This window comes from Euphorbia lathyris, chromosome 8, assembly GCF_963576675.1.
Source record: "Euphorbia lathyris chromosome 8, ddEupLath1.1, whole genome shotgun sequence".
Taxonomy (NCBI): Eukaryota; Viridiplantae; Streptophyta; class Magnoliopsida; order Malpighiales; family Euphorbiaceae; genus Euphorbia; species Euphorbia lathyris.
Genome location: NC_088917.1, coordinates 34,872,996 through 34,889,394, shown reverse-complemented (window position 1 = coordinate 34,889,394; position 16,399 = coordinate 34,872,996). Strand labels below are relative to the sequence as shown.

At 35.1% G+C, this 16,399-nt stretch overlaps 4 protein-coding genes and 1 non-coding gene across 5 annotated transcripts; 2 read left to right on the top strand and 3 right to left on the bottom strand.

Moving 5' to 3' along the window:
* Positions 1-470: 470 nt before the first annotated feature.
* Positions 471-577, top strand: LOC136204317 (small nucleolar RNA R71). The gene has a single exon (XR_010675162.1). It is a non-coding gene; the product is annotated as a small nucleolar RNA R71 (small nucleolar RNA).
* A 3,138-nt stretch (positions 578-3,715) lies between these two features.
* On the bottom strand, positions 3,716-5,965 carry LOC136204103 (uncharacterized). The gene is made up of 7 exons (XM_065995300.1): positions 5,509-5,965; positions 5,376-5,415; positions 5,212-5,282; positions 5,032-5,126; positions 4,288-4,355; positions 4,096-4,206; positions 3,716-4,011 (listed from the first exon to the last, which is right to left on the bottom strand). The coding sequence occupies exons 1-7, from the start codon at positions 5,714-5,716 to the stop codon at positions 3,879-3,881; spliced, it is 726 nt and encodes a 241-aa protein (XP_065851372.1). The 5' UTR covers positions 5,717-5,965; the 3' UTR covers positions 3,716-3,878.
* A 159-nt stretch (positions 5,966-6,124) lies between these two features.
* Positions 6,125-9,024, top strand: LOC136204104 (uncharacterized). Its single transcript, XM_065995301.1, has 2 exons — positions 6,125-6,324; positions 8,264-9,024. The coding sequence occupies exons 1-2, from the start codon at positions 6,258-6,260 to the stop codon at positions 8,872-8,874; spliced, it is 678 nt and encodes a 225-aa protein (XP_065851373.1). The 5' UTR covers positions 6,125-6,257; the 3' UTR covers positions 8,875-9,024.
* Positions 9,025-9,247: 223 nt separating this feature from the next.
* LOC136204105 (uncharacterized) lies at positions 9,248-10,910 on the bottom strand. Its single transcript, XM_065995302.1, has 2 exons — positions 9,996-10,910; positions 9,248-9,918 (listed from the first exon to the last, which is right to left on the bottom strand). Exons 1-2 carry the CDS (start codon positions 10,214-10,216, stop codon positions 9,609-9,611), a joined length of 531 nt encoding a protein of 176 aa, XP_065851374.1. The 5' UTR covers positions 10,217-10,910; the 3' UTR covers positions 9,248-9,608.
* Positions 10,911-11,166: 256 nt separating this feature from the next.
* Positions 11,167-14,202, bottom strand: LOC136204102 (ylmG homolog protein 2, chloroplastic). The gene is made up of 3 exons (XM_065995299.1): positions 13,852-14,202; positions 11,852-12,051; positions 11,167-11,583 (listed from the first exon to the last, which is right to left on the bottom strand). The coding sequence occupies exons 1-3, from the start codon at positions 14,137-14,139 to the stop codon at positions 11,313-11,315; spliced, it is 759 nt and encodes a 252-aa protein (XP_065851371.1). The 5' UTR covers positions 14,140-14,202; the 3' UTR covers positions 11,167-11,312.
* Between the last annotated feature and the right edge of the window lie 2,197 nt (positions 14,203-16,399).

Sequence of the window (16,399 nt, the reverse complement as noted above, 5' to 3'; positions counted from 1 at the left end):
TATTATTACTATCTTTCCAATTAAAGTTAGGATGATTTCTCCATCCAGGATTATAAGTATTAGAATAAGGATTAGTAGTTTGGTTTTGTCCTTGGACAAAATTTACCTGTTCTATCTCATTCATACCTTCGTAATCAATGTCTGTCTGGATCGGATCATTAGGATCGCACGGTGCCATAAACCTATCAATTTTGTGCGATAAGGCAGAAAATTGGGCTTGTAACATCGCAACTGGATCAAGATTCATTATACCTTTAACCGATGATGTACCTGAGGATGATGGTTTCGCCGTTGGTATATGTCCACGCTCTGCGGGCCACATACTGCTGTTGATTGCCATTTCCTCCAAAAGTTCTCTTGCTTGGGCGGACGTCTTCTTCATAAATAACCCTCCAGACATAGCATCTAATGAACCTCTAGTTGTAGGATTTAATCCATTATAGAATGTCTGCATTAAAAGTGCATCTGGCAGTTGGTGGTGTGGGCATAAACGTTGAAGTTCTTTAAAACGTTCCCAAGCTTCATAAAGAGTTTCATTATCATTTTGTGTAAAAGATGTCAATTCTTTGATGACTCTTGCGGTTTTTGCTAAAGGAAAATATTTTGATAAAAACGCTTGGGCTAATTGGTCCCAAGTTTCAAATGTTGCAGCAGGCATAGAAGTTAACCAAATTTTTGCCTTATCCTTCAAGGTGAAAGGAAAGAGGCGAAGTTTGATTGCTTCGGCTGTTACATCAGTAATTTTAAAAGTATCACAAATTTCTAAGAAATTTGTCAAATGTGCATTAGGGTTTTCGTTAGGTAGTCCATAAAACGTTACGTTGTTTTGCAACATATTAAGCAAAGCAGGCTTAATTTCAAATTGATTTGCGTTTATACAGGGTCTAACTACACTATTAGTTACACCGGCCATTCCTGGCCTAGCATAATCCATAAGTGTCGGTGGATCGGCCATATTTTCTGGCTGGATTTTTTTGGTTTTTATGGGTGTTTTGTCTTTGTTTTTGTTGTTTTTCTTGTTTTTCTTAAGTGTTCTTTCAATTTCTGGATCAAAAGGGTCTGGTGGCGTGCCCGAATTTCGCGAACTGCGCATGAACTTGAAATGGTTACACGAGCCAAACTACCTTCAAAACAAAATTGAAAACAAATATGTTATATAAACTGAAAAATAAATAAAATATAAAAATTGTATAAAAATAATGTGTAAACCTAGATTCGAAAATAAAATACGAAAAATAAAAATTTTGTCAAAAATTTTGGCGTATCCCCGGCAACGGCGCCAAAAACTTGTTGAGCGATTTCCGCAAGTGCACGGTTTCGCTTGTAGTAATAAAAATATCGATCCCACAGGGATACGTTTTTTAACGAAAAACTTATTTTTGAATTTATTAATTTCGAACTTGTTAGATTTATTATTAATTGTAAATGAAAAGTGAAATTTGTCTAATTGAATTTAGGAAAAATAATTGTTTAATTGAGTTTATGAACTTTGAATACTTGAAAAATGCTGGAATAAGATTTTATATTTAGAATAAATCGATTGTTAGAAAGATCTTCTGATTGAAGGATGAATTTTACAAAACAGGAACATTTAGAACTTTTTAGAAAAACAATGAATGTATTCATTTGCATTAAGCAAAGAAAATAACTTAAACTTTGTATCAATTATGATGATGAAATAAATGACGGAACCTCTAATTAATTGGCTTTGAACGCGACAAAACCCTTTCGGGATAGTTGCCCTTACTCAAATTAAAACTCTTTCGAGATGATAATTTGCCTAAGTGTTCAACAAAGTTTCCTTGTAATGATTTTGAATTCAACTGCGTATTAATGAAAACACCAGCCTCACTTATATTGGATTGGTTACCATAAGTGCTGCATAACGATTTGTCGAATAGAACGGACTTTATTAGATGAAATATAAATTGATACAAGTTTACAGAGAACATGGAGCATCGAGTTCTTCGAGGGCGTGCAAGTGAACGGCTTGATCGGTTCCTTTCCTTGGGTTTCCTTAGAGGTTGTCAGGCTCAGGGGCGAACACTCTACTCAATCTTCTCGCTGTAACTTCGTAATAGGGATTCGGTCGGCCACTACCATGATGCAAACTAAAACTGGAACAATGTCTAAACGCTACTGAGTTGTAATTAAACTATAAACAATATGTGTACCTCATCTTGTTTTGTACAGAATCTAATTTCTAACTCTCGAAATGTTTTTACTTAGAACTTAGACATAAGTTCTACGCTCTGATTCTATATCTATATTATAACATTTCATTGCATTTTTTCTCAACATCAACTCTTTATTTATAGATGTTGAAGGGTTGTGATTGAAGTGATGTATCCGTTGGTTAAGAGTCGTGTCCGTTGTGAAATGACGTCTTTATCCACTTGAACGAACGCGTTTCTTGGATTTCAGCATGTGTTAAATGCTTTTGGCAAATTTTCTGCACTTACCGAGGATAGGAATCCTCGGCCGTGAATGACGTAGCATTAAGTTGAACGTTGGACGAAGGGGAGAAATGGCTAAACCACGCGTGTCGCGGCCGCGGGTTGGGGATTCACTATCGCGGCACGGTGAGTTTTCTCACTTCTTTGCTTTCGTTCGTGTCCTCGACTTGGTGCTTTCGATTTACGTCGTCTTTGACTCCTTTTGTAGGGTTTTTCTTCTGTTTTTGATCCTTTTTCGTTCCTATTTGGATTTTACCAAATATTTAGGTACCTTGCAAGAAAGAAAGATATTCGAGAGTAAAAGTAATCTAAACAGATATAAACAACATAAATTTGTAATAAAAATGATGTAAATATTAATGATATTTTAGGTATAGTTTGGGCTTAACAGTACTCTGTCGTAACAAATACCCGTTACTCCATCTCATATCTTTAGGTACACTGTTGTAATAAATACCCGACACCTTGACACCATATTATAACAAATAATCGATGTATATAATTCATGCATGTGATCAAAATAATCGTAATTCACATTTCAATTTGCAACCATTAAATATACTATTCTAGATAAGCTTTCATTCTCATTTATAATTTCCACTTTTCATAAATCACTATAATCATCATCATTATTTCAAGTAAATATGTCGAACACATATACAACCAATAAACAATAATCATCATCAAGTTAACATAACAATACCTCATAATCAATTATCAATAAAGAATGAGGTAAATTACATACGTGATGTACAACCTTTATACAATTTCACATTTTGATATATAACCTTCAAATTTTGCACACTAAAATATACAACCTTATAGGTAACCTCACACTATGGTATATAGCCTGAAAAAATCATCAGTCAAAACGCCACTTCATCGGTTTTCATCTTACCCATTTATAAAAGTGGAACCCATAAACGCAATTGTGAGTGCCCCATAACCCGTTTATCCTTCTTAGCAAATTACCTAAACAAATTTAATTATATCATTGACTTTTTTATTATATATATATATATATAAAAGAGAGTAGATTTGTTTATTTAAGTGCCAATGACTAATTATTCAAGAGTAGCCATTTGACCATCCTTTATGGTGATATAATAAAGAAAAAGAATAGAATCTATTCATATGTTCAAGTTTGTGCATATCATAATTTATAATTCAAAGTTACTTTTATGTCAAGAAATGTAATTTTGAAAACATTAGGTTCAAAAGATATTTTTCAGGGGCATGAATATATTTTACCTATATACCTATATATTGGAACAAATTGGAGTTTTGTTTTTTCATTTGAAGCCCTGAAGTTGAAGGTGTAATTCAGACATGGGTAGGTAAAGTGTACAAAATTGCATTATCTCTTAGCAGACAGTTTATGGTGGTTGATGAATCAGAATATAACATTTTTATGGTAAGAAATTACAAAATTGATTCCAACTCCTTCAATTCTGGGTCTATGACTTGGGGAACTTCTTCTTCTTGAGGGTTTCTGTAAGCATCTGCAATGGCCTTCCCTTTATCTAACACATCAGAAGGTACAGTCTGGAGGAGGCTGTGTGTGTATATTTCATAAAACAAGTTTATAATGAATTAATGAATGAATGATATTCTGAAAACAAGAATAAATTTCTTATACCTTTGTATGGAATTGAGAGCTACATCAATCTCCGCCTTCATAGATTTGACTGAGGCTCCTCTATCATTTCTTAATGCACGCAACAGTAACGAATCAAGTTCTTCTAAAGCTCTACAAATGCATCTTCTTATCAAAATGAAATCTTTGAGCAGCCAAGGCAAGGCAAGGCAATTTTGGAATATATAATATTACCTGAGACATTGATCAACATCATTGAAAGCAGTGTTCCCACTTCCACCATCTGAAGCATATTGTGCTACCTGAAGTTCCCAACAAAATTTCGTAAGGAACTCATGCACACAATTACTGCCATAAACCAAATCCAAATGAGCCCGACTCCGAAACAAATACCAAAAGGATTACCTTCTCTTTGAACATATATGATAACAAAATATGCTAAAGGTATTCAGCTTTTTAACTGGATTGCTCTACAGATTATCCTTTATATGTAATGTATGGTCATTCAATGATCACTCCTTGCAATCTTTAAATTGATTTTGGAGAATGATTAATGCTCTATGACATCTCAAGAAAAATACTAAATTCAAAGCTTGACTTCTCTTAGTTCACTCTCTTAGGTGCACTTGTGTTGGATTTCCACATTGGAATTTTGTTCTAGGCAGGCACCCTATAGAAACAGAAATTGAACTTCCTTGATTCTCTTGTGATGAATTGAAACATATTACCATGTTGACTTCATGGTTAATACACTGTGCTCGCTGAATTAAAAAGATTAACACCATGTTGATGTAGAACTAGAAACCTTTCTAACATTTAGAGGGAAATGTCTAAGATTGTAACTTTAATCTCTACAATTATTTGTAGCATTTCTTAATCAAGATGAACAAACAGTATTGAATCATCTATAAAACATCATCCCTAGCAACCAAAAACAAAATGAATGCTATGAACATGATATTCAAAGAGGAATTTTACTGCTCTAATATTTATGCGAAGAGATCCAGCAGGACCAGAGCGTAGTAGAGTTCGACAACTAGCAAACTGAGGGTCCTCCACCTCCAACGATTTTTCTACAGAAAGAAAACTTAGTGATTTTGTTATTATGCACACACAACTTCCTTTTATAACTTATGAAGAGAGAAAGAGGAAAATTACCCAAATCCTTAATTTGCAACAGGGTCAATATGACAGCAGGCACATAAGCCTCAAGAGGATCAAGCCTTTTCCTGGTAATTATCAAATGCATTTGGATTAGAAAAGGTTGAAACTTTGTCTTAGTGAACAAATTCAAAGAAAATTAAAATAGTGAAATTCCTTACTTTTTCACATACTTATCCAAATAGTTCGCTGCAATAGCATCTGCAGAGCATAATCGATTAGGTAAGCATATAGCATCCAAATTCTCCAATTCTCAAATACTAATTAATGAGGGAAAAAGCAAAGAAAGCATACGGTTAGGGAGGATGAAACTATGGGAGAGAAGGAGAGAAAAAGAGACGAATCGCCTGCTACTCTCCCCCCACTTTGGGGCGGTCACGGTCACTGTCACAGGAGGTAAAGTCTTTATCTTTATGCTAGAATTTGAGGATAAAGGGCGAGGGTAAGCTGAGGGAATTAAAGGACTGGCGCTAATGTGCGCGGCAATGTGAGGTGTCGCCATTGTTGTAAGAGCATAAGAGCTGGATTCTGGTGTTTATCTTAGACACAAAAAGAAGAGAGAAAATGAGAAAAAGGAAGCTCTTCTATCCGATTCGTTACTTTTTCAATTTTCCATCTCACAACTCTTGAAGGACTTGTAATCACCGATTTGCCCTTGTTCTTACAGGTAATTTTTCTTTGTTCTCAATATTAACTTTGTTTAATACTTCAAATGATTGGTTATCAAATTGATCCAGCCATGATCAAAATACAACCTGAAATGATGATAAACTCTCACAAGTAAAAGTTTTGATTTTTTTGTACTCTTAGGAAGCGATACAACAAGTACTCCATGTGATCTCTTGTTAAAGAATAATTGTTTATAGGCATGTGGAGGGTATAATTGTAATTAAAGCATTAGGTGATTTGACGGCGTTGATTTTCTCTTGCCATCTCCAAAAACAAAGCCAGAGCTGTAAAAGAAGTAGACATATCACTCACTCTTCCTCTGTTTCAATCTCTCTTCTTAAAAAAGTCTCCTCTGCTCTTTATACAATATCCCAATGGCTACATTGTTTCTTTCACTTGCGCTTTTCTTCGTCTCTGTATCTGCCTCTGCTAATTTTCATGGTAAACCTCTTTTGTTCCAATTCTGCTGCTCAGTTTATGTCCTTGATCTGCTTTTCAACTTAGCAAATCTGCCTTTCTGTTTGTTTGTTTCTGTGGATTTCTCTACTCTAATTCATAATGTAGCTTCTTGTTTTACTTAATGAAGTTCAATCCAGTATTTAGTTCCTTAGTATTGTATCAGGTTTAGCTTAAACTATATTAATTGTCGTAATCCCAGATCTCTGCTTTAAGTCCAAGTCTGTTCCAAGGGAAACACATGTGCTAGTATTAGTATTTCTGCTTTTGGATTTTATTTGCTGATTGATTCTACAGAAACGTGACAATTTTAGATCTTGGATAAGGGTGTTATGATCGAAGCTTATTAAGCCGTGCATAGCTAGAAATGAGATTAAGAGAATTGGAGAATTACTGAAAAGAGGAATTGGAGGGAGAAGTTACGGAAGAAGAGGAAAGGATAGAGAAGAGAAGTTGGGAGAGAAGCAAACAGGACAGAATGGATTTCCTAGTATTCGTTTGGTTAATGGCAAAATGCATTTTCAATAAGTTTCAATTATAAAGTTCATAGGCTTAATGGAAAAAGGTTGAAGTGGAGGTGCTCAATAATATAAACATGTAAAGTCAAGGGGCTTAAAAATGTGTTTTGCCTTTGGTTTTACATCTCATCAACATTCATTTTATAGCCCTTCACTTTTTATTAGTAGAAATTAAGTATCCTAACAAATGTTTTCATCATTATGTCTGTGTATATCTGATAGGAATAGGAATGAACTTCACAAGCGGAAATTTCAAATCTTCACGAAAAAATTATGTTCCGTCCTTTCAATTGTATATGTGCTTGTGCTTGTAAAACCAACATTGTTGCGTTAGGGATACACTGACATAGTTACTGTACCTACTGATGAACACTTGTCTCCTAGCAAGAAAACCTTTTCTCGCCATTGCCGTAAATCTCCAAGTACCACCATTGCAATGGTCAAGAAAGCAGTAGGGCTATAAGAAAATCCCTTGTAATCACAATAATATGTATCTCCTAAGCATTATGAATGTTCTTTACACAAATTTAAGCCTTACAGGATACACATGTACGACTTCGAACACTGGGATTTTGTGTGCATCTCCTTTTTTGGATTTAACATAAATTGCAAGTTTCTCAATACTTGACATAATCATTACTTCATTTTATATAAGATCTGTGGTAAGATAGAAATGAGAAGATATCAGGAACTTCTTTACTTGGGACACCAAAAGGATGAAGAGGCTTTTCCTCTTCTCTGGCTGTCTTGCTTGTGGATGTTGATATTTTTTTTATGCCTATACGTGTGTTCAATAGTCAATGCAAGCATTCATTTCTAATTTGAGAAAAGCTGTCTATATTCTATCTTCTCATCTCTAATAGAGATTACGGTAATAGGAATAAAGGGTAGTATGGGAATTCGGGGACACATGATTTGGAACCTAGTGTGAGTTAGTTATAGGAGAGAAGAGTGCTGTAGTTAGTTTGAGAAGGAAGGTTAGGAAGAATCATGTTAGTAATAGTAAGCACTTTTTGAGTGTTTGTCCCTGCTCCTTGAGCGGAGAGGGAAGTATAACGTCCTGTGGGGGTTGAGACCTTTCTCAGCTCAGGTTATCTTCATTTTTCTTTTCTATTTATGTCGTTTTTAATATTCCAGCTTAGTATTATCAGTGAAGAACTATGACCACTATTCTATTTCTCTATTATCATATGAGAACTTTTACTAAAACATGAAGTTCCTGCCAAAATGAAACCACGGGCAAAGAAACACCAAGTTGACGTGAAAAGTAAAGCGAAAACACACACACTATATATGGTTTTGGTCTTATGTGTAAAATGTTGCTTTTATGAGTTTCGAACTGCTACTGTGCAGTTATGATGCTATTACTTACTAATGATGTTTTCCTTTTACCTCATGTATATTAGATGTTGTTAAAGTAACAAATAACCCTGCGGATCAACTGGTGGAAGTTGTTAACAAGAATAGAACTGCAAACAAGGGATCATCTTTGTATGACAATCCAGGCCTAGCTTGCATTGCTTTGCAGTATATAAAAGCATACCAAGGGGATTGTGGTGCTGTGGGAGGATCTGATGCCAAAAAACCTCCTGAATCTGAATTTGCTGAAACTTTTGCTCCAGCGTGTGGTGTTTTAGCCTCCACTCTCACTCCACTCACTGGTCGTATAATTGGCTGTCAATCCAAATATGTCGATCCAGATCAAGCATTCTCAGATTTTCTCGTTGAAGACAGCAAGAGCTTAGCAGTCATACACAATAAGAATCATACTGAATTGGGGGCTGGAGTCACGGGTACAGATGGTGGGTCTCCTTATTTTTGGTGTGTGTTATTCAGCAACGGTAAGCGTAACAGTAGCTATGTTTTAGAGGGAGGTGAAGCAAAGATAACAAGGCCTGGATGCTTTAGTGGTGCTAATGATGAATGCAGCGGTGCTAGTCATTGGTCTCAGCATCTTAGCCTATGGCCGTACGCCATTGCTGCTTTACTTGCTCTGACATGTGCCTTTGGTTTGTAGTTCTAGATCTCCTATGAATTCAAACTATTTTTTCTAGGCGTATATTGTTCCGTTATATCAGTAGGCTTGGCCATTGTAACTGTTTGTTGTAATACATTCTGTTTATTATTTCATGTAGTGTTGAGTGTGAGAGCTCAAGGTACTGTGCCATTCATTATTTTGTATTTACCTTAATCCGTTCAAGGAGATGGTTTTTCCTCCATTCTTGTCCAACGGAAAATTGTTTAAAATGGATATGAAGAAAGGAGCCATTCTGGAATTGTGGTTAGTTTGGTCTATTTGATTGTCTGCAACATTAACTTTCTGTTAATTGTTGAACTACAGGTTGTTTGCTGTGCATCAAGTTATAGTTCTTGTCGTTTTTGGCGACTCATTCATCTCTTCCCCACTTGTTCATACCTTTCCTATAAGGAAGAGGGTAACCGTCTTTTCTGCTTATAGGTCCCTTATCGTATTGAACAGTTGGGAAAATACTCTTCATTCTCTTCCTATTATGTCGAGTTCTACCAGAAACTACGTCATTCAACCCTTTTTGTTAATGACAGTAGTGATTTTAAGTAAGAATGGAGAGTTATTCATATGTTGAAATGGGTGTTTCTTTGAGAAATAGGGGATACTTGTTGAAGAGAAGAGCAAAGACTAATAGCAGAACTTCAAATCAAATACAGCAGAAAAAGAAATGAGTTGAAGAAGGTGCACAAATTTTGAAGGGATCTGCTTGTTCTTAAGTGTTATCATTCAGACTTGCACTTCAAAATAATTGCAAGAATTACAAGGATTATTATGATTCCGCAAGAAGACCCTCCAACTCTATGAATCCAGTTTGGATCAAACCTGGTAAAGCTCTGGTCTAAATACAGGGACAAACCAATAGCCAAAATCAGGAAAAACAGCAACAGAGGCAACCATGAAGTTTGGTTGGAAGATTGTTGTTCCAGCTCTGAAACACTGTCAGACCTCCTGTTAATGTAGAGTGGCGAAGCCACAGCTAAAAGCGCGAAGCCAATTCCCAGAAGCCTCTCACCTGAGGAAAACCTGCTACTCCTGCCAGGTTAAAAAGGATCATCATTATATAGTATCCCTATCTGTTGAGCTGAATCAAGGTAAGACCAAGACCATACCTGTTGAAGCTCCTAACTATGTAAACCAAGAAAGCAATGATCAAGATGAGCAGCAAAAGCAACCAAGAAGCAAGATTGGAGGGTTGTTCATCGACCTCCGGATCGGTAACTGATTGGTTGATATAGAGAGGTGAAATCACTGCTAGAAGGCCGAAGCCAACCAATAAGATCCTCTCATATGAAGAAGACCTCTTAGCTCTGCGTGAGGTTATTGGCTCCATACAAGGAAGCACAACTCAAGGAGGCTGCTCACTTTGTTCTTGTTTATCTCTGTTAATGGAATATCAGAACAGTGCATTGCAAATGTCAAGACACAGGATTTTTAAACTGATCCAAGGGCCAAAAGAAGTTCATCATAGTTTTCATCTGAAGCAATTTGAGGTGATCAAATGGTTGATAACTTTTCACCTCCACCAATGAAATGGAATATGCTTCAATTTTTAAGTTCAACCTTTAGTAAAAATCACAAGTGTGTATATAAATATACATCTAATAATCCTTCTGGAAACTTTGAAATTCTTAGCCGCTGCCTATCGGTGAAGTTGAAATGATAATTGAAAAGGTTCACCTTATTCCCCATTAACAAAATTAAAAACTGGAAGCCATCCGTATAAGTACTTGGAATCTGATTCTTTTAATGTCATTTGATTTTTTTCCTATCCTTTTTAATTATCATTTATTCATGTCTAGAAAATTATTTGAACTTAAACAAATACAGAGAATACGTGAGCAGCTTTGTAGACGATTAGTCTCAACTCTCAAGAGATCGTAACCTAGAGAGTAATATAAGATATATGATTGGACCTGTCAGAGCCTGTAGGACCAAACCGTCGAGGGTTCGAGTCCTGGCAACCTCATTAATTTGTGGAATTAAAACACATGGCGGGATGGGACTGCGTTGTGCACGCTGCAAGCCCAAGGGGCATTTTGGGGGAAAACAAAGAGAGTTGGAAAAAAAAAACAAATAATCTAAGAATTATACATAAAATCCAAGTATGGAATAACTATTCTTCAGTTTTATAAATATATATATTTCTTACATTAAGGAATAGGTTTTCATGGATCAAATATGAACCAAATATCGGAATTGCCCTCCTATTTCATGAAGCTAACATGGGGCAGGGGTTTAGGGTCAACACAGTCACTCAAGTGTAGCACAATGCTTTCTACATGACAAAGAATCTTGGACTGATATATATGTAGTTGTGAAATAACACTTACAATCAGCAAGTCCAAATCAGTTATTAGCCAGAACCGGAAGAGGAATACACGGTATTTGAAAGTGGCAGAAAAAAAAAACACTCAAAATGCAACAGTCTAATTGGCACCAGCAGAGTTCTGTGGCTTGTTTCCATTGAGTCTTCTCATCCATTTCTGCTGTGATGAAGTGAAAGTTGTGAACACTGCATGGCACAAATCATTTCGGCTTCGGGGAGCTCCTGCTTCTGGTAGTTCAGCAGGAAGTGCTGCAGCAGTGCTAGTAAACGCATTTAGAACCAGGAATGCCAGAATTGGAGATAGATCCAATGTCCCTCCCAATGGAGGGATGATTCCTCGGAATATGTTCAAGTATGGATCACACAGAGTACTGAATCCAAAACATGTCAAATCCAAATTAATTAATATAAATCCACTTGAATTATATAGATTAAGTTATGCAACCAATAACAAATTGACCTAACTAGAATTTTGTAAAAGGTCCAAACTTTGCCTTGCTGAAACACTAGTTATATATGCTCAATGAGGTCATCATCATCATCATCATCAATTAATGCAAGCATCATGCCAAATTTTGTCACTAATCAGCTCTACATCACGCAAATAGGACGAATTTGAATGAAATTTTGGATGCAGACCTGAGAGGACTAACGATGGCTGGAGGAGTGTTGGGAAACCAGGTCAAAACAAGCCTAACAATCAACAGCGTGTTGTATATGTTGAGAAAATTGCTAATCCCATTAACCACCACTATCCCTGCCACTGAATCACCCGGTAATATTGCAGCGAAGTTGTGATTGGACAAAGATTTTTTATTCCTGTAGTCCCTGCATTGAATCTGAGATAGAAGTTATATGAACACTCCTACTATAAAATAATAATCACAAAATAAGACAGATTTTTACTGCAGATTCTTAGTTGAATCAGTTAAAAATTTCGAATGTAGAAGCATAACATAAAAAAAATAAGTGTAAAGTTCAAATAAAACCCCTGTGGTTTCACTAATTTTCAGATAAAGGACTGTGGTTTACTTTTTGTCAATGTCAAAACGATGATTGAGGTTTTCAACTTTAACAAAATAAGGACTTTTTCGATTGATACTATTAAAATCACCTTTGACGACTTCAAAAATGACATATTTTAAGAACTAGTAATATTCTAAGCAACTTTAATTCTTCAACTTTTTTATTTTGAGATTGTTTAGATGATGTTTGGTAAAGAGAGAGAAAGTTAATGTTTAGAGAGAGAAAGTTCCAAAAAAGATGATTTTCGAAAATCGAAAATGTAGTTCCATAGAAAATATAACATTAAACAACTTTAATTCTTGAAAATTTTCATTTTCAGGTCGTTAAAGATGGTTTTAATAGCATTAATCCAAGTTTGAAACCTCAATCCTTGTTTTGACAAAAAGTAAACCACAGTCCTTTATCTGAAAATTAGTGAAACCACAAGGATTTTATTTGAAATTTACCCAAAAAATAATTATGGAATACCAGTGACTTCTCAGTTCTTAGCTTGAATATAAATCTTTCTTTGACGAATATACTACATTGCTTGCTTGAATCTTAGTTGTGTATGATTTAATCAATATAAATTTTGATTGGTTTCAGTTTTGCAACCTTTCAGCGTTGAAGATGAATCTAATGGAACTGAGTTAAAGCAAATTGGTACTAGCATCCAACATCGAAGTTCAAATAGCAAACAAGTGAACTACGAATTCGTAGTTGAAGTAGATAACAACTACCAATTTCAGAAGAATATCAGGAAAATAATAATTATGGATATGAAATTTTAGTTCTTAGCTTGAATATGAAAATTTCCGTTGAGGAATACACTTATATTGCTTGAACAATCAAATAAAGATATAGAGGCTTGGTTCAGTAGCCTGTAAATATCTACCACTCTGGACCGTCTTGTTACAGACCCAGCAGCTCAAGTTCGTCCCGAACCAATACATGGTATGTTCATCCCCGAACTAATACATGATACGTGGAGAGTCGGGTGTAATACTATTTCTAACGGTCTAACGCTTTGTTATGAATCCAATACTTTGACGAGGATACATGTAATAGAAATCCAACTTACTAATAAGGCTCCATTAACTCTCCCTTCATTTCAGATGTGAGATTAGCCATAGTCATCGTTAGAGCAGCTCCTTGCTCACCCTTTCTATTTGAGCCAACCACTCCAGACCGCATCTTTACAAAAACTACCCATTTCAGAAGAATATCAGAAGAATTTATGGATCACTACCAGTCACTTCTTAGTTCTTAGCTTGAATAAGAAATTTTCGTGTCGAGGAAGAGATTATATTGCAAATCAAATTAAGATGTCTAGCTAGAATCTTAGTCGAGTATAAACCTATAGAAGTTTGACTGGTTCAAAATCTGCAACCTTTCAGCCATGAAGATGAATCTAAGAGCAGCGAATTAAAGCTACTTGGTACTCCATCCAGCATCGAAGTTCAAATAGCAAAACAAATAAAGTAAGAAAGCAAAAGAGCACATAATACATTTTCACAATCATGATGCCTTGTACTCAACTAAACCGCATTCTCAGAATACAAAATAAAATAACAAAAATCAATGGTTGAAACTGAAATATAAATTGCAAAGACGAATAGATAAGAGGGGCTTGCCTGGGTAATTAGATGTCGCTTGAAATCGGAAGAGAAGGAGAGCATTCTCTTGAGAATTGGATTCTGAGAGGCAAACAGGTGAAGAAAACTAAGGCATTTGTCAGATGTGGAAGCGAGTGAGCTGTGAAGGTCACGCATCGTAGAATTTGGAGATGGGAGATTGGGCTTTAATGGTCTGAGAAATGGATTTTGAGAAAACCATGAGGAAAGCAAGAGACAGTTCGGAGTAGAACTTGGCAGCGTGGCCTTCGAATTCTCCACCGAAACCTCGCTCGATGTCATGTTCATGCTTCTTTACTGCTTCGAGCTGAGCAATAGGTAGCGAAGAAGATAACGAACTGGATATATTTCTTCCAAGTCTTGCGTCTTCCACGTGATACGCTTTTCATTCCCACCACTTCGGCTTAAACGCACCGTTTTGTTACGTTCCTTTCCATTTTATGAAATTCTAATTTCCCTTCAAGTCTTACACGTTGACATGGACCTTGATGACGCATTTTAGGATTTTAATATATCTAGATCTAACGGTGAATGACCAAATTTATGTGAGAGTCCATGTAAACGCAACTGCAAATCTTACGCTTGTTATCTTGAAAAGAATACTTGGAATGATGTTTTATCAATAATTTTTAAAACCCCATTTAAAAAAGAAGTCTTAGAGGTTGAACAGAAATTTTAAAAATTATATAATCATTTATTCTTATAACATAATAAAATATTAACAATATTATATTAGTATAAGGCGTTGTTGTGGTTGATCCCATCTACGAGCAGATCATCATTAGAAAATGTTATTTTCGAGGTACGTTTTAAAGTTTCAACCACCATGAACCACCTACCATCTAGAGTTGGATTCTGATTTGCCGAAAGACCTTACAAATCTTTACTTATTTCATTTCTATGCTCTTTTGAAGACATGAGCGATTCTCACACAGACATCTGAAACAAGGATGTATCCATCTGCTTCTCCATATTATCCAATTTAGGTTTGGTTTTGGCTACTCTTACCCTTTTTCTTTGGCAACCTTGGGTTCCTTATCAACTACTTCTGATTGGAATACCTTACCTGATCTGGTAATATTGTTTATTGCGAGTGACTTTCTTTCCCTAACCTCATTTTCCTGATATTCCTCGTTTGAAGAATCTGACAACAAACTGCTATTCTGAGACGCATGCCTACTAACCTTTATAGTATTGCAAAAGAAAACATGATTCTCCTTCAATCTTGATTGAATCATGTTAGTATAAGCAAACAAGTGTGATAGACAAATTCTCATCATTTCTCATATGTTCTTTTTTTTTTTATTGCTACCCCCTCATTGCCTATTAATATTGGGTTACTAAGACTTAACTCTTTCTTCATCTTGCGCTCACATTCAATTCGGGATGCCACTTAGACCAACTCTTTATACGAGCCTAAGTCTTGAAATCATACGATTTTCTTGATATAAGGAAGCACTCTTTTTTGCCAAACTACCAATCATCTCTTCACCAGTCGCACCATGAGGCTCCAAGGTATCTAGTCAATAGTTTTCCGTCATTGGGTCAAAAAATGGGTGTTCGCACTAGCCTTGACCCAATGATTCATTCTCTAATTTTTTTATCGTTACTTTGAATTTCTGAATTACATGAAACAGATTTGTTAGATTCTCGACAAATGGAGCTTAAATATCAATTAAAAAGTAAATTTATTATGCAAGAACGAATAAGAGATTTGAAAACCTTGAATATACTGGAACTCTTGTTAATAAGATGGTTTAGACGAGATATCACGATACTTTATTATTGGCACTAATCAAGTTAGCATTAGTCTTATTATTATAATTGTTACTGTTGAATAAACTTTCTAAACAATGAATATCATTAAAACATATTTGCGTAATAGAATGGGAAATGTATTTTCTTTTTATTACGTGGTATGTTATGATGAGAAAGTTATATTTTGAAGCATTCAAAGTATTATTTCACATTTTCACAATATACAAATTCATAGATTTCAATTGTCACATTTTCTCGCTCTCAAAACCAATAGTAGCAGTGTAATACAAAAAAGTTGTTAATTTGTTATATTTGTCTTGTTGAATTATATGTTAACGAATTTATGTTTAATTTTTTTAACAAAATTCACTTACAATATAAATAAAAATATATAAAGTACCTAAGAAAGTTTTGTTCGAATTATAAACTCTATTTGTAGTCCTATTTCGGTGATGATTTCTATATACGATAAGAGTTCACTTACGTAATTTATTGTATTTTGAGAGACGATCATCAATAGCGATGAAATGTGTCTTAAAGAGAACGGTAACATAAATCTCAGATTTCTCACTTCGTGTTTTTAATAAGGGGAGTTAATTTATAAAATAAATAAATATAAGGACAAAATTAATTGTTTTCTTTTTTACTTTTAGTTAATTTGGCATGTATTTGCTAACGGAACGAACCTCTATGTATCAGTTTGTAAATTTTTAAACCATAAAAATACCGATCGAAAACAAATGTAACCACAGAGTTTATTTTTGTATTTTTTACTTAAAAAAAACAGTTA

What these genes read in the sequence shown, in the direction of transcription:
- LOC136204103 (XM_065995300.1), bottom strand. Translation starts at nt 5,716, where the DNA reads ATGGCGACACCTCACATTGCCGCGCACATTAGCGCCAGTCCTTTAATT. An exon ending in GATGTTGATCAATGTCTCAG is followed by an intron (nt 4,207 to 4,287) that starts GTAATATTATAT and finishes ATGCATTTGTAG; the next exon opens with AGCTTTAGAAGAACTTGATT. An exon ending in GCTCTCAATTCCATACAAAG is followed by an intron (nt 4,012 to 4,095) that starts GTATAAGAAATT and finishes ATACACACACAG; the next exon opens with CCTCCTCCAGACTGTACCTT.
- LOC136204104 (XM_065995301.1), top strand. Translation starts at nt 6,258, where the DNA reads ATGGCTACATTGTTTCTTTCACTTGCGCTTTTCTTCGTCTCTGTATCT. An exon ending in TGCCTCTGCTAATTTTCATG is followed by an intron (nt 6,325 to 8,263) that starts GTAAACCTCTTT and finishes CATGTATATTAG; the next exon opens with ATGTTGTTAAAGTAACAAAT.
- LOC136204105 (XM_065995302.1), bottom strand. Translation starts at nt 10,216, where the DNA reads ATGGAGCCAATAACCTCACGCAGAGCTAAGAGGTCTTCTTCATATGAG. An exon ending in ATAGTTAGGAGCTTCAACAG is followed by an intron (nt 9,919 to 9,995) that starts GTATGGTCTTGG and finishes TTAACCTGGCAG; the next exon opens with GAGTAGCAGGTTTTCCTCAG.
- LOC136204102 (XM_065995299.1), bottom strand. Translation starts at nt 14,139, where the DNA reads ATGAACATGACATCGAGCGAGGTTTCGGTGGAGAATTCGAAGGCCACG. An exon ending in AGCGACATCTAATTACCCAG is followed by an intron (nt 12,052 to 13,851) that starts GCAAGCCCCTCT and finishes CTTCTATCTCAG; the next exon opens with ATTCAATGCAGGGACTACAG. An exon ending in GCCATCGTTAGTCCTCTCAG is followed by an intron (nt 11,584 to 11,851) that starts GTCTGCATCCAA and finishes TTTTGGATTCAG; the next exon opens with TACTCTGTGTGATCCATACT.